This window comes from Scomber japonicus, chromosome 6 (assembly GCF_027409825.1).
Source record: "Scomber japonicus isolate fScoJap1 chromosome 6, fScoJap1.pri, whole genome shotgun sequence".
Classification (NCBI taxonomy): Eukaryota; Metazoa; Chordata; class Actinopteri; order Scombriformes; family Scombridae; genus Scomber; species Scomber japonicus.
The window spans coordinates 9,344,623-9,361,443 of NC_070583.1; the positions used below are offsets into that span (position 1 = coordinate 9,344,623).

A 16,821-nucleotide genomic window follows, 5' to 3' on the forward strand; every position below is an offset into this window, starting at 1 on the left:
GAATCCTGCAGTTTGTTTGTTGCCACAGTGCTCAGTTACAGAGCTACGCCATTTTTGAGAAAACATATTAAACAGCAGCATTTAGTACAACAGCTTTCAAAGTGAAACTGAGTTTTCTCCATGGCACAAGAAAAAGTAGAGCTGACAGTCTGTGATCTCTGAAGCGAGACATGCTGGAGCTCGACAGAATTAATTCCTTACAAATATGTTTGCTGTCAAAACTCTTTTTTTTTTTTTTTGTAGCCTAATCCCTGTTTAAGTTAGCACACTCCTTCATTACCACAATCAGCTATGTAAGATATGCTCATACACGGCTCTGACTGCTGACACCTCATTACACTTGATTTAAAGTAAATATGTGCACACAGGTTTATATTGGATTCATAACTATATAATTTATATTGAACAAAGTGTCAATAAGTGTTGTTTTGCTTTAAGTGTCGATTTAGCCAATTATTTTTCCAAAAATGGTGAAGAGTCACAGCACCAAGGTGGATATGGTTAGTAATATTTCCCAGTGCAGAGGTGTTTATGTTTATGGGTGTAACTTAGCACAGGCTTATATTAAGACCTGCTCATCAAGTGAGATTTGTGCTGCAACAACTTTAAGTCCAGTATCAAACTCCAGGTTTGGACCAGATGGGGAGTGCGTGATTCTAGCAAAGACGTGTGTATTCATTTGTCACGTATGGGCAATGGTCAGTGATGTCTGTGTCTAGTTGCAGACAAAGAGCGATTGTATTGAGGAGAGACAGTGTGAGAGCAGTCTGGATCAGGCTGCTGAGTCATTTAGACAGTCCTCATTAAACACCCCCCCCCCGTACCCTTTTGAGAAGTCGCTGTCACACAGTGACTGTGACAGTGTGATATCGAACTAGAAATGAACGGGCCTCTATCTGTCGGTACTGTTCTTAACTTTCCTTAAATTGACACTCCAGTGGGTGTGTTGTGAGGGCCAAAGGAAGTGCCTGCTTGAGTCTAAGTGAAGGCACATAAGGCTGTCGCGGTGAAGGTATTTTCCCCTGTGGGTGATTTAGGGGGGCTCAACAGTGTGGTACGCAGCCATATGCAGTATTAGCACCCTTATTTGTGATAATAATGAGGCTGCAGTGCCTGGGGAACACTGAAAACACTTTAAATCACATCGTAGCAGGAAACCATGTTGACCTACAGCCAAGTCTCCTTAAACTTCAGGATTGTGTGATTGGTGGGAAACCACTTAACCTCACAGGTTAAATGGCCCGCTCAGCTGTGCGGTGACACAAAAGAGTTTAATCATCTAACCCAGACAAAATATTTATACTCTTTATTTATGACTTTCTTGGCTACCGAAGATGGACCGGACCAGGGAGAAAACATGAGCATAGCACAACACATAGAATGGTTGCTTGAGTACTTATGATTACAGTGTAATAATTGCATGTTAGTTTCTTTTATGTTGTTGGTGCGTATACTCATTCACACCTCACTTTAACAATATTAACTTTTCTATGTGCTGAAGCATCAATACTGGAGGCTAAGCAGTCTGCCTTATCTGTACAGGCACGTTTTTTACAAATACTGCATTAGTGTGTGAATAAGGAGGATTTCACAGTTTACACAACCCTAAGCAGTACTGGTGGGGCTAATTTCCCTAATGCTTACACCTGGTCTCAGCTCTCCATGAGTGGTGTAAGATTTAAGGTTTTAGGAGAGATGGAGAAGGCTTTCCTTGCGGATTTGTCACTTAGCACGTTTTCTTCAGAGAGCATGCAGGGCACTTTTCTGTGAGCGTTGATCTATAAAAAGCCCACAATGAGAGCAAGCACTGCTTTGTTTACCAATAGGAAGCAGCTTATACATGCTATGTGTACTATTTCTAGCCCGCTTTCCTGTCGCTTTTTAGCGCTCTCTCAAGTCTTTGTGCAGTCGTCTTCAAACTCAGTAGTCTCACATACTCAGACGGCAAAACAACAAGTCTGCATCCAGTTGTGATGTAATAGGAAAATCTGTTGCACCGCCATCCCAAGGACACTGTAAAGATCAGTTTGTGTTTGTGTGTGTGTGTGTGTGTGCGTGTGTGTGTGTGTCAGTCCTCCCTTCTGTTAAATGTCATCGTCCCAACAAGTAGTCATCTCAATCATGACTGCCCCTCTGAATGTATAATAGCCCTCAGTCCTCCCTCCCTTCCCCTCCCCTCTCACCAGCCTGCATGTTGCACAAAGACCCAAAGCAGGCTGTGGGGGGTGTGGGGGGGGCGTTCCCAACAGTGAGGCATGAACACCATGTCCATGGCTGCGAGCCATGTGTGTGCGTATGTGTGTGCTGGCAGAGAGGAGCCAGTAATTCTGGAGGATGTCCCAGTGTGCCTCTGAGCTCAGCGTCTGGCCCTGCCTTGTGGGGAATGTTGGGTAAGGTGTCTGTCTGTGTGTGTGTGTGTGTGTGTGTGTGTGCGTGTGTATATATATGTACTTAAGCCGCTTGCGTGCACATGATGTAGACTGACCTATATTTGTGGTCTAGATAAATGTAGTACAGTACAAAATCTGTCATTTGTCACTTTTTGGTTCATGAAATGTTGTCCTTGTATCCAGTGTGATACATGTGTTCTTGAAGTACCAATATTTCAGAGACAACTGCTTTTTGTAAACATGGAAGGATTTGGATGGGCATGAATATTGTTTTATAATAATAATAATAATAATAATAATAATAATAATAATAATAATAATTAAAGCTGCAAGCAGCGATGAACGGGCCCTCGCCACCCCATGCATGTTTTACAGATACAATAGGGCTTCGCGATGGTCAGCGCTCGGGCCCTAATAATAATAATAAGAATAAGAAGAAACAGGTCCAATAAAAAAAAATGGATGAGAGCTGAAAGAAATGGGATACTGGTAAAGAAAGTTGAAGAAGTGACAGAGCCGCTCATTTTCCACTTAGTTTGGCAGAGCAGAGTGATTCTAAAGTGTCAGTAAATGTTGATGTTATGTGAACGTGGCCAGATTTTTTTTTAGAGACCCAGACATGAAGTATCTGACACCTTTTGACCTAGTGTTCTTCTAGTGTAAACTGTGTTATAAAAAAACCAAATCATACTTGTTCAGTCTGTTTTTGAAAAAGAAAAGTTAGTCAATGATCTAGCTCCAAAAGAGCGCTGGTCCTCCTTACACCCACCTGATATGATCCTCATCACTAGCACCCTACCCTTTTGTAACCGGGTTAAAACCTTGAATTTTGAGACCAAACTTACTAGATTTGCTGTTACATAGTTTTATTATCTACGGCCAGCAGAAATATAGGAAATGAAAAGGTCCAATATGTAACTTTTCTATATTAAAATGTCTTGACAATTAGTAGACCTATGCAATATTTGGGACAACTAAAACCCCAAACCCAGAGATTTTTTTTAATTTATTTTTTTTAATCATGATAACAATACTTTTAATCTGGTTGCCTGTCAGTGGAGTCATACCCCATTTAGACGTTCATCAGCATTGTGGTTGTTTTCTAGAAACTGTGACAAATTAACTTTTTGTGCAGTTTTAAGCCACACTTTTACGATAACTTATCAGATCTGAATTGTTTTTAACTATATCTTCTTGGAATGTGTTGCCCTTGTTGGACAGTTGGCAGTGAAGAGGCAGACAGGAAACAGGGAGAGAGAGTGATAAGTATGACATGCAACAAAGGCCCCTCGCTGGAATCAAACCAGTGACAGTGCAGTTATGTGACATCAGTAGTAACCAGTACTGGGGTGCTCCTTTTTAACTATCTGTTAACTGGATGAAGGATTTTAGTCATTGGACATCTGGATCTTAAGTTAAACTCAACTCGACTCAGCTCTGGGTGTCCTGCGTTCATTGAACAGCATCAGAAAAACACTGATATTTTTTTTCATTGTGAAACAGCTTTTTTCAGTGTTTCACCAGTTGTAATCATCAAGTCTGTTTGATTTGAGGAGGAGGAGACCCCGGCAGATAATTTGGTTCCTGGTAACAAATTTCAGGGCAATGAACACTGAAGGAACCCCAACTGGGAGAAGCTGACTATAATGACGGCAGTGGTGATTGAAGACAATAACTCCCACAACCCTACACTTCTTCATGGCATCATCACACTCCATCTTTTGACATTGTTTTGATTCATAGAGCCCTTGCGGCAGATAATAACACACTGCCCTGTTAAGAATTCAGGGTTCAACTATTCTGTTTTTTTATGAGCTGTCCTGAGATTTGAAGTGACAAGCTTTAGGTCACACTTACAAAGGGTGAAATGTTTCTCTGAAAGATTTTAATGGCACTTGAGTGCACGATATGTGACGACATGGAAACATGGTACAAAGTGAGCATCTCAGACATTGGGTTTGTTCTTTCAACTAGGCCGATGCCACATATAGACCCTGTTCACAAAAAAGAGGATCTGTCGTAGTGCGTGCTAAGATTGTACCTCTCTACTTTTTGCATTTTGCAGATGACCCACAGTTCAACCAGATATCTGTAAATGTGGTATTAATGGAATAATCTCATTTTGGGTATTAATGTAGCCCACTCATGAGAGGTGCACGAATTGTTTGATCAACGTGTTGGTTTTTCTTTTTTGTTCGACTAATGAAGCTTGGAGACTGCAAAACAGAGTCTGATAATGAAACCGGTGCTGACTTATAAGCCTGAACTCACATCAATCACTATTTTTTTTTTGGTAGACATCAAAGATGATAGACTACTGATATGTTAATCAACGTATTTGTATTCTTTATAGTTGCTGCAGAGAACGTATATGAGTTGAAGCCATGAATCTTCAAAGAGCTCGTGTTCTGACAGAATGCACATGAGAGATCACCGTATCATATCAAGCATAAGGAATATCTGGGTGTAATATAGAGAAAAATGGAAACATCCATATTTATGCCTGGAGATGGCAATGCTCCCCTGCTCCCACATGTAGCTTTTGTGCATCCTCTTAAAGGAACTCAAAGAGAGATTGACTTTCTGTTCACTTTCCTGCTCTTTTTACGTTCTTTCTTTTCTCTCCCTCTCCCACTCACTTAGACTTTTATACTCCACCTCTTACTCCCTGTGAAGTACATGGATTTTACTTCTCTCTCCTGTCTGTATTGTTCCTTTTTTAATAGTGTTGGGACAAAAAAAATCTTTCCATTTTCGATTATTTATCGATACACTTGCGCCAGGTATCGATACATCTCTTTGTAAACATAGGACAGCTCAAGATTTGATTGACTTTGACTTACCTCTACCACAGCACCACTACCCTCTACCTTCCTCTGAAGTCGCTGAACAGACTGGTGACTGTCAGATGGACGCCATATTGATGGTGACAACAAAAGAGGAAGTGAACAGCTGCTGTAAATCTCTACATGTCCATGCTGTAAACAGAGTCCACTGGAGCTTTGACAGTCACTAGAAAAACATTCATGGCTCTTTGTTGAAGTTTCTTTCTGGTACTTGTGAGTGTCAGTATGTAGCTGTGGCCCTGTTGTTAGTCATGTTACAGTTACTGTTGTCACTCGTCAGCCCTAAATATCTCGTAAAGCTCTGAATGTATGTCACCGTTCCTTATCGTCAGGGTCGTACGTTTGCTTAGTATTATTATTATTATTAGCACGAAATCACTGCTCTGTTGTCTTTACGCCTCTCATCAGGCTTACGAATATTGTCAGTAGCTCTGTGAGAGGCACAAACTGAGGCTGCAATTATCAGTGTTGTGATATTTATACTTGGTGGCATTTCTTTTGTGTGAAACTAATGTACTGTTAATAATATATCATTGTATATTCTATTACTTTAGGCCTGTCACGTTAAGTGCTTTTGTTGGATGATATATTGTCCCAGTAATAAGTTCAATAAATGATATTATTGTCATTTGAAGATCATTTTATACCACTGATATAATTAAAATATAATAGCACAATAATGCAAGGGGGAGGGAGGGGGGGATTGGAGAGTGGGTGCTACACTTCTGTTAAAAGTGTTTTTTATTTATAATTATTTGTCATAAGATAAGTCCATATATAGACCTGTGACAGGCCTATATGACTATTTCCTGCTCTTTGAAACATTTTCTTTCCTCTTCAGTGACAGATATCGTGATATATCTTAGATTATTCCATCATGATATATCGTGTATCACGGAACCACCTTTGTTGCAATACATCGTTATATATTGAGACACTTGAAAGCCAATACTACCCAGATATGATTCTGATCAGTTTTCATACCTCTGACTTATTAACATCTCTAAGTATAAAACAATGAAGTAGCTGGATCCTGCTGTTGGCCTCTTTCTATCCTTGGAAATAAATCTTTTCTTTTTTTTTTTTTTTTTTTCCCCCTGTCTGCCTCAACAAGCCTCATTGAACCACAGCAGCCTGGCCAGCCTAATGACAGCAAGCTGAGCCAAACTAATTTACACCTGAACTAGACAGACCAGGGAAGAGGAGCGTTTCACACACTCAACTGACATGACTGCCCTCCCCCTTTTGCAAATGAACCCTAGTTGACTCCGGCTCTCATTGTTGTTTCATCTCCTCCCTCCTGCTCTCCTTTTCTGTCTTTCTCCCCCTTTCCCCCCCCCCCCCCCCTCTCATGCTTTTTAGCGCTAATCCTTTCTTTCAGTGTTTACACAGCTCATCATGGTGGGAAGTTGCTGTGGAAACTGTTAAGCTGACTTTTGAGTGGATAGGTGGGCTTTTAATTGTTGACTAGGCACCCTGCACACACATTTTTGTTTGGGTCAACATCTTGCTCTATGTAAATACGATGTCTTCCTTCTGTCTGTCTGTTCACAGCACAGACGCAAGCAGGAGACATTTATAAGATATGCAAAAGGCTGCTTTTAGATTAATAGTAATGCATCAGTCAGCCTGTGTGATCTGGTAATGATCATATTTATGACTAAAATGCAATTAATTTGACTACAGTGAGTGTCCTGATCTTCAAACAGCCCTAAACAACTTCAATAACTCATGTTTTTTGGCCATATTGTCACCTTTTTAGTTGATATGGCAACTTTGTTAGCAAACATCTGGTTGCTTGTTCATCCAACAGACACAGAGCAACATTACCATTCTTTTGAAGTCTGTCCACCTGATGAATACAAGTCTGTTCACTCTCTTTAACTGTTTTTGGTCTCTATGGACTCCTGAGGGAAATAGCTGCTAAATGCTCCTCCACTGCTGAGCGGGTAGAGTTCAGCAGGTCTTTTTAGTCTATTTGCATATTCAGTTAGAGCGTGTCTGATAATGATGTTTTTCATCAGCTGTGTTGATGTTCAGTGTATAGCCTTGTTGAACCCTCTTTGGACAGATAGGTTTGGTTGTGGAGCAGTGATGATAAATTGCAACCAATCAAAGGAGAGAAGAGAAAAATAAACTCTGGTATGTTGTTGGGATGATTATAGATTTTTCACATTATTTGCTTACTGTGTAAACAATACCCACCTGGTATGTTTTACTACCCCGAAATTTTAAAGGTTTCTTTTCTAACAAAACACCCAAGCACTTATTTTTTATTATACAACCATTCAGTAAAGCAAAGGAAAGGGATGGCAAACAGCCAGGAAAAAAAGGAGTTGAGTAACATTTTTGGTTTGAGGGGAAATCAGAATGAAAGTCACATTTAAAGATATCTGCCTTTTTATTTATTTTAACATGAACGTGGTAACATATACATCGCTGCTGGTGCTGGAGAAATGTCACAGCCAGTATGCGTTTGTGTGTACACAAATGGTGTTGAGTGTGGTTTGCAGTCCAGCATTACTGCGCTGCTCTTTATCTTTACCTTTTGTAGGCTTAGCCTCTTTTTCCCCCGAGCAGAGTGAGAGAGAGCAGGGACCAAACTGACGGCAGTCTGTGCTCCCGTCTGGAACTGGCGAGCTCGACGGTGTTGAGGTAATAGGAAGTCAGATATCGTCAGTGGAAGGAATTCGAATTGGCGTCCAACTGGTTCATTGAGCAATTGGTTTCCGCTCCGAGTGGGCGATTCAATTTGGACACCTGTGTTTCTAGTTAAATTAGATCTAGAGTGACGGTTTGCTCTGTCGCCTCTTCCCTCTGCTCCACCTCACTGTTCTGTTCCAATTTTCAGTTTTTTTTTTTATCACATCATCGGTCTAATTCTGTCCAGCCCTATATATATATTCATTACACTCCCCTCTTGTTTTCACCTTTGACCTTTCGGTGAACAACACCGCTGGGCTGAAATGTATCTGCACCTTAAGGGGCTGCATATGTAGACGCGTAACACCTTTCATGTTAAACTAGGTCAGACGGGCCCAACAGTTTTATGCTAATCTATTTGATAAGCACAGCGGGGAGTCAGCACCCTTCGCGTGTATGTCTGCTACCTAAGTACATCTCTAGTAATGAACAGGATGTAGGGAGAAATGGGGGGAATTTAATGAACAGTAAATTGGAGCATGCAGGCCAAAAAAGACAGGCTTGTCCTACCCTTTATTTCTAAGCAGGACATAACTGGGTCGTATCATCTCATGGTGAGTGATGTGTATATGCAGTACACACACACATGTGCCTAGATATATTGGCATCATCCTGGGCTGTGTGTGTGTGTGTGTGAGTGAGAGAGAGAGAGAGAGAGAGAGAGAGAGGGGAGGAGGAGATGAGAGGTGTGTATTTGCTGTCTCACCTCAGTGAAGGCAGACTAGCTGACTGCGCCATTGTCCCAAAATTTCCCTCCCCTTCCTCCACTTTGTTCTCAATTAAGTGTTAGGGAAGGAGAGCACCACTTCCAACCCCGCAGGCCTCTGTAGTCCAACAGCACATCAGGCGCTCAGTCGTCCTTAACCACACTTTTTCCACACTCTATCTCCTCTTTAGTGTGCCATCAATCTATCAAAAACCCGGTCTCCAGCTCGTACAAAAAAGACTTGAGAGACGGACGGCAACATAACGGATCATAACGGAGGCAGAGTGAAGAACTTAGGGGCCCGCTCCACCATTCACCTCATTGAAATGCCTCCAGCTAATTAGCACAGATTAATAATTAAACCAGTTCCTTCTGATTGCGTTTAAAAGTCACGTGTGAAAGATGGTACACGGACTGCTTTAAATAGGCACAGAGTTTCAGTGTTCCTTATTGTATGGGCTTATAATGTACATGCAATCTAACTATTATCCACATGAACTTAATGAATTGAGCACAGAGAAATTTGGGACTGTTTATAAGCCCAGACATTTTTATAGTAAGTATTTACAGTAGTATTCACAATAATGTCACTGAGCTCTTTGAGAATTATTAAGGGGGGGAAAATAGTGGTTATTGTAGTTTTGGTGAACTTTAATTCATAAAGTAATACAGCTTTACATCAGGTCTTAATGAAATGCTTCTTATATGAGCAGAACTAGACTCAAACTACTTTTAACCACAACTTGGACCACTTGGCTTCATACTTATTGTGCCTGTTAATGGACAGCACTCTTCCTTCAGCTACTCTGTCTTCACCACCGTCTGACAGGACCACTTGTCGCCCTAGGCAACCCTTACCGCGGAGACTGGTTCACACCAGCAGAGATTGGCTGGTTTTCCGGCACATTGTGTAGCATCATCCACGTCATCGGCTCCCTCTGGAGAGCACTGAGTCAGAGGGCTTACTGTCTGTGGCAGCCTCTGCTCCACAGGTGTTACAGCAAGCAGTGTGTCACTCTTAACACTCTTATTTATATTTTTTTCCCTCCTTGTTGCTGATGATGCAGGCAGGTGTAATGTTAGAGGTACAATACTAGAGGAGGAATTAAGCTAAGGTAATCCTTTATTAGTCCCATGATGGGAAAATTTACAGTGTTATGGCAGCAGAGAGCATCAATAAAAATATAACCCAATAAATGACCAGTTCACCAGCAATAAAAAAATAAAGTGACATTATGAACGAGTAATACTGGTGTTGTCAGAATGATAAAATACCCAAGTGTGATATTGATATTGCACAGTGGTGTTTATTGAAAGTAATATATGGGAGCTGTTTAAAATGTAAATATGTGTGTAGGAGTTTTGAATGTGTCTTCTTGTACTCTACAATGCTTCATAATCAGCATATGTTGAGAGTAAAATGTATTAGCCTAACAATTCTGGTCCAATTCAAGTAATGGCTGTAACTTGGAGGAATTTGCAGTTGTCTTCTTGTTTTGGGGGTAGATTTTTGATAAATCTTGTTGTTCTGCAGTGGTACAGCAGCAAAAATGATTTATGAGTTTGCTTCTTCTTTTTTTTTAACCCATTAGTCTTGTCCAATAGAAATCTCATACAGCAGCACTTGTTGCTTTAGCTTAAACATATAAACTGGCAGCACTCAGAAACATCCATTAGTGTGACTACACACTACCAGTACAGTGACGTCACACCACGGTGATGTGAGGAGCTGGTAACTATGGGAACTATCTATATGCAGGGGATGTGCTGGTGAGGATAGACTGATTGATAGGTGCTGTTAGGCCCGAAAGAAAGAACATCCATCCATTGGTGGCAGCGGGGGGGGGGGGGGGGGGGGGCTCGGTTCCACATGTGCACCAGGAATCTGCGTTCTCAGGGTCCTTTATTTATAGGAGCAGCGTTCAGGCGGTCACAAGGTACAGGATGAATGGAGATGTGATTGCATCGTGTGAGTCTTTGCTCCTAATCTTGTTACCTACTGTGCTAAAGTTTGAACTTGCCTTTGCAGACAAAAGCTAATAAGATGTTGGAAGGATGTGAAGTGATCATCCTTTCCAGATTTATCAGCCGTCTAATTCCACCATACAGGTCACTGTACCTCGTCTATATTCTCTCAGAGGTCAACATGTCTTCCGGCTTTCGGTGCTTGGCATGTAAATGAATCCACACTCAGCCACATGTCCCAAAGGCGCTTTTACAAAGGCTTTTCATTAAGTACATGCCAGTTAAATAAATTCACATAGCTGCCCTCCTTTCTTTAACTCCGCCGCCCGTCAGCTGCTGTTCACTGGTGAATTTCATTATTTTCAAAGGTCACGTAGCACACCACAGGAAAAGAATTCACTTAGTGGTTCCTGCTAAAGTTCAGTCAAAGCAAAGCATGCGGATTTAAAAAAAACAAACAGATCTACCAATAGATGCGTCATCACTGATTCAAACATTAACAAGAGACTTTTGTGTGTATCAGTTTTTCATTAAGATCTTGATGTGTTAATGAAACCGTTTCTTTTGGTCAGCAGTTCATACCCAGCTGTAGTTTTTCTATCAACAATGCCAGTTCAGTTCTGTTGTTTTTCCATCATGACTGAATCCTGCAGCGGCCACAGGGTCTCGAAAAGTGAAACTACAGTCATCATGATTTAGAAGGTTGAAGGTTAACTCTCATTTGACACCTACAATTAACTCTCCAGATTTTAAGCAACCCCTCTATCTGCCATAGCAAATGTATTTTTACTGTTCCAAAATATGTGCTGCATCAGCATAAAAAACATATTAAAATGTGATTTGAAAAGAAGAGGTGCTGCCTGTAGACTGAGCACAGGTGCAAAAGGCAGCACAGACACTCAAAGCCTTGATGATATAATTTATTGACAGTGTGTCAGGGTCTCTGCTCTGAAGATTTATTGTCAGAAATTCAGCTGTATCAATAAATTATAGCATGAAGGCTTTTTACCACACTCATCCAAACGTTAACAATCAGGCTAGGCTATAGAAACTGCAACAAACTTTTTAATCTTCACCCTGTCAACAAGTGCAATACGTCTACACACAAATGTGAATGCCCCCTCCCCCGCCCAACGTCCTTCACACAGTGTGTAAGTGCACTCTGAACAGCAGGGACTCAGCTCCACCAGATGGTCCATACAGGTGGAGCAGTTTGACATCCATGAAGGGCCAGCAGTTAAGAGTCTGTCCGTCTGACATACACAGACATCACCTCCCTCCAAAAACTGGCGGGAGGGAAGTTTCCATGTTCCTCCAGCACATAATATTTACACACAGACACTGATGACCCGTCTGTGTGTAAATATTTTAATATGGCTCGCTGCTGCTTGTCTTTCCGCTCGCTGTGCATCCACACTGTCTGTTGGTAATGTAATTAGAGTGGAAGTGAATTAGTCTGCTGCTGCAAAATGAAACTGCATGAAATGTAGATCTACTCAGAACAGTCTATACATTGTTTCCTCTAGGTTATTCTCCTACATTAGTTGATCATGTGAGCCACTCCGCCGATATCTGTGAACACTGTATTACTGTATTTTTTTTAGGTTTTATTGTCGCTTGAATATCTCAGTAGCACATTTGAACTGGAAACACATGATGCATTCAGGAAACCTACAATTAGACATAAATATACTGGCTTTTGACCCACTCTTGTTTTCTGCTCATTCAGCTTAGGCACTGTGAAAGTGTCATCATTTTTCACTGAGCTGAAATGAAACAAGTATACATTAATTGGGTAAATAACATAACATATTAAGCTTCCTTCATGAGGGGCCCTTCCAAGGCAATGGTATTAAAAAGATTGCACTAAATGTTAAACATGCAAATAAAGCAGGCATGCATTCACCTACAATGACCCTGACAGTCCTTGAAAAGTATTATAAGACACTTAGAGTGGAGGATGAGCAGGATGTAAAGACTAATGGAGGAAACCTGCTTTGTAGTCTGTTTTGTTGAGTTAGAGGAGGAATTGATTTCAGTGTGTAAGCTACTGACTGATTCAGGCATACAGGGGAAATCAGTTCTATCAAGCAGGGCTGCCACGAACAGTTATTTTCATTATTGAGTCACCTGCCAATTATTTTCTCGATTCATCGATTTGTTGTCAGAAAATCATGAAAAATATAAATCGCTGTTTCCTGAAAGTTGACTAATTTCGTGTTCTAAATGACAAAATCCAGGTGTTATGTTTTCACACAAACATCTACTTGGACTCGGAACTACAATGAATTAATTGAATGAAACTGTACTACATGAGGATAGGTGTCGTTATCAGGATATGAAAAGACCTACATGGGAGTATGAGACTTTTACTTTAGGCACCACAACACTTTGACTCAGGTGTATAAATCAACTTGAAGTGTTGCTTTATACATCCAAAGTGTATTGACACACTTGCACTTACTCACTAGTCAGACTTTAACCATCTCTCTCTTTCTCTCTCGTCCCTCACAGCGGAGCCCCTCCCCCTCATGGACCTGTGCAGGCGAGTAGCTCGTCTGGCTCTGGGCAGGGAGCGCATCCATCACATCGACACACTCCCACTGCCGCAGACTCTCAAGAACTACCTCCAGTACCAGTGACCACACACACAAACACACACAAAAAAAATGCACGCGCACACACATCTACAGATGGGAAGAAAGCGAGGCCCATTTCTTATTACAGTGCAAAGCCTCCAAACTGAACTCAATTCTGCTGTGGACGGGGACGACGACATCGACTGCGAACAGGCGGTGAAGACAGCGCTGCAAAAAGGGGGGTGGTTCTGTTTACATCAGTTTTACGGGGTGGGATGTTTTTAATCTCCTGTTTTTTTTTTCCAGCTCTTTTTGTTTGTTCTTTTGTTTCATTTTTGTTGTTGTTTCCGACTGCTGTCTTTTTCTTGGACAGACGACTGTAGAGGAGCTGATGAATCACATGAAGGCAGTACGAACATTGCAATCTCAGTTTCCTGTAAATCACAAAGTTGATCTAAATCTCCTCAGTTTGAAAGGCCATACATGAGAGAGAGAGAGAGAGAGAGAGAGAGAGAGCCCACACAGCCTCACAAATAGTGCTTTGAACCCGACCCCCCCCCCCCATTTTTGCTATTCTTGTCTGTATTTACACACTGTAGCACTCTTGGATTACATACATCCAGCGAGTTTGTATGTGTGTCACGAGTGTGCGGGAACAAAGCCTTCACTGTCTATAGTAAGAAAACCGCTCACTGACAAGCAGGCAGTTCCCACCTACGGGCTAAATAACACAATTTCAATCTGTTTTGAACATTTTGAATCCTCCTCCTCCCTCCTGCCAGCTTCTCTCCCCCTCTCTTATGTGTGTGTGTGTGTGTGTGTCTCTCTCTTTCGTTTGATTTAAGCCTCCATCAGGGTTGGTGAACTTGAAGGACTGCGCCCGCTGTTTATCAGCTCCCCAGCTCCTTTAACACTGATAGAGATTGATCTGAAGGTCTTGGACTGCTAATGTGCCTGTTCTGAGACATACGCACACACTCACACACACACTCACACACACACACACAAAAGAAGCACATGACACTTCTGCATTATTAAAAGACAACCCCCCCCCCCTCCCCCCCCTCAAAATTTTAAATGCTGCTTTTCTATCTTTTTCTTGCACCATCCTACACTTATGTGGGTTTTTAATCCCTGATTTACTTTAGAAAATTATCTTTTGAGGGTTTTTTTTTTAATGTTTTTTTTTTCTATGGATTTTGAGATTTGTCTGCGGGGCAGGATGTCTCGCAGGTATAGGTGGAAGAATGTGCTGCCATGAGAATCTTTTAAATGTGAATAAGAATAAACTCAGCTAAACTCGCACTGCCTCTCTGTGTGATCTCTTTGACTATCATCAACTTTTATGTCTATATTCAAAGTTCTAGTATCTTTAAGGAATAGTTTTGGGAAATTTGCTGCTTAACTTTCTTGCTGATAATCACATCTGAAGATTGATGCCACTCATGTCTGTATGTGAAATTATAAAGTGGAGCCACAAGACCTTTAGCTTAGATTAGCATCAAGACTGGAAACGGGGAAACAGCTAGCCTGGTTCTGTCTAAAGCTAACAAGAAATTACCTAAAGCTCATGCTATCTCATTTGTTTAACTTCAAGACTGTAAAAATGAGGTTATGTGCTGCACTATTTCTTGGGTGGAGGCAGTAACTTCTTGGTGAATTTTGTCAAGCTAAGCTAAATGGCTGCCAGCAGTAGCTTACCATTTGAGGATACTAACTCTGGACTAAAAAAGCAAGTATCCCAACATGTCAAAGGTATAACTATATTTCCCCCTTTGTTTTACCTTTTAGTAATGTAGTGCTGGACTATTTCTTGGGTGGAGGCAGTAATTTCCTGGTGAATTTAGTTTCCTGTCTTTAAGCTAAGCTAAATGGCCTCTAGCTGTAGCTTCCATTAAAGAATGCTAGTAACTCTGAGCAAGAAAGCAAATATCTCTACATGTCAAAGGTATAGCTTTATGTCCTCCTTTTTGTTTTACTTTAATATCTTTTATATGTAATGTTGGGTTATATGCTGGACTATTTGTTGGTGAAATGGCAACTTCTTGGTGAATTTTCTTTCCTGTCTTTAAGCTAAACTAAGCTAAGCTAAACAGATGCTAGCAGCAGTTTAACAGTAGGGTAATTCTGGTCCAGAGAGCAAAATATCCCAATATGTCAAAGGTATTTTAGTTCCTTCTTTGTTTTACTTTAGTAATGCATTAAAAATGTTACTTTATCAACACTGATGTCATTTTTGGAAACGCAAATCAAGCGTTGCAACAAGTGAGGCGGATTCAAAGCTGTGCTCTCATGGAGACTCTTTTGCTGCTGCTGCTGGCACCACCAACAGAAACATCCATTAATGTTGTGTGCAGCAAGAGAGCAAGCCCATGCTGATAAACACCATAATCTCTTTGTGCTTTTAGAGCTCTGTCTGAGAGGGAGATGACCCGCCACTAACACAGCAGAATTGATGGACTTTTAATGCTTTAATAATAACCTAACAAAACAAAAAAAACATGTCTGTTGAACCACGTATTGATCGTTAGCATTTCCCAGCACGTATGTTCATTAAGATCAAAACAAAACACGAGAAAAAAAGATTTAAGGGACTTGAAATGCGAGTCGCTTCAGAGTGCAATTGAGCCTCAACAGTAGCATCTGCCTCAGCGCATACAGTACTGCTGTTTAATAATGCAGGGAGCAGTCCTTTTAAAGGATTATCGAACAACCCTGAAAGTTTAAAGCTGATGACTTGTTTGATCTGGTTAAAAGTGACTTTGCCGGATCCATATTTAGCTGGCGCTCCACACTGAGGCTTCACATCAATTCATCTCACTGTCTTTTTGTCTCTACAGCTTCTCCTCAAGACAATTCCTGCCAACCTTCTCCTCTGTCTTCCCCCTTAAGCAGCCTCTGCTCGGGCTATTTAAATCCCCATTTTCTTTCTCTCTTTTCTCTCATAGAGTATTGTCCACCACAGAGCTTTATCTTCTGCCTCCCTTGCTTTGAGTGAAAGCAGGCAAAATGTTTCAGCTATGAGAATTTTTTTTTTTGTGTGTATTAAAATAATTGTCCATCACACTGTATTCTTCTTCCTCATGTTTTTCCTCCTGCATGCATGTTATCCATATGCATATATGGAGAGTGGCAGACTGAGCCGAGGAAGAGATGGATGGTTGGAGTCAGGTTGTCCGCCACAGAGACAGGCAGAGATCCATAATTAATGGAGGGAAAAATCCTGCTTGGTAAGTCATGTTAAAAGCTAAGGTTTCTCTGCTTTCCTCTCCAGATCACACACACAGATATGTTCAGAGGACAAAAATTCCTCAAAGTGTAGGAGATGCTTCTTTGACCTAGTTGAGGATTTTTTTTTTTTTTTTTTTTTTTTTTTTTTTTACGGTGGTAGATGATAAGGATGTGACTAACACATTCATGTCCAATCTATGTTCAGCACTGACATCAAAGATACATTATCTGCTCCAGTTGTGTAGTTTGGAGTTTTTCATTTTAATGTTAAAAAAATAGACTGAAAATGGATAGAAGTTAAAGCCCCTGTGGGTAGGAAAACAATTCTAACTTTTGTGTCATATAGTTCAAAGAGACACTGTGAAAGTTAACTATACAATCTCCCCACTCCCACACACACA

General features: G+C 41.0%; 1 protein-coding gene across 1 annotated transcript in view; it reads left to right on the forward strand.

Moving 5' to 3' along the window:
* The window catches only part of LOC128359776 (SPRY domain-containing SOCS box protein 4-like), a 44,125-nt gene extending 29,634 nt beyond the window's left edge, over positions 1–14,491 (forward strand). The window contains exon 4 of the mRNA XM_053320100.1: positions 13,125–14,491. Coding sequence (XP_053176075.1) covers positions 13,125–13,252 — 128 coding nt within the window. The 3' untranslated portion in view covers positions 13,253–14,491. The remainder of the gene's footprint in view (positions 1–13,124) is intronic.
* The last annotated feature ends 2,330 nt before the right edge of the window (positions 14,492–16,821 follow it).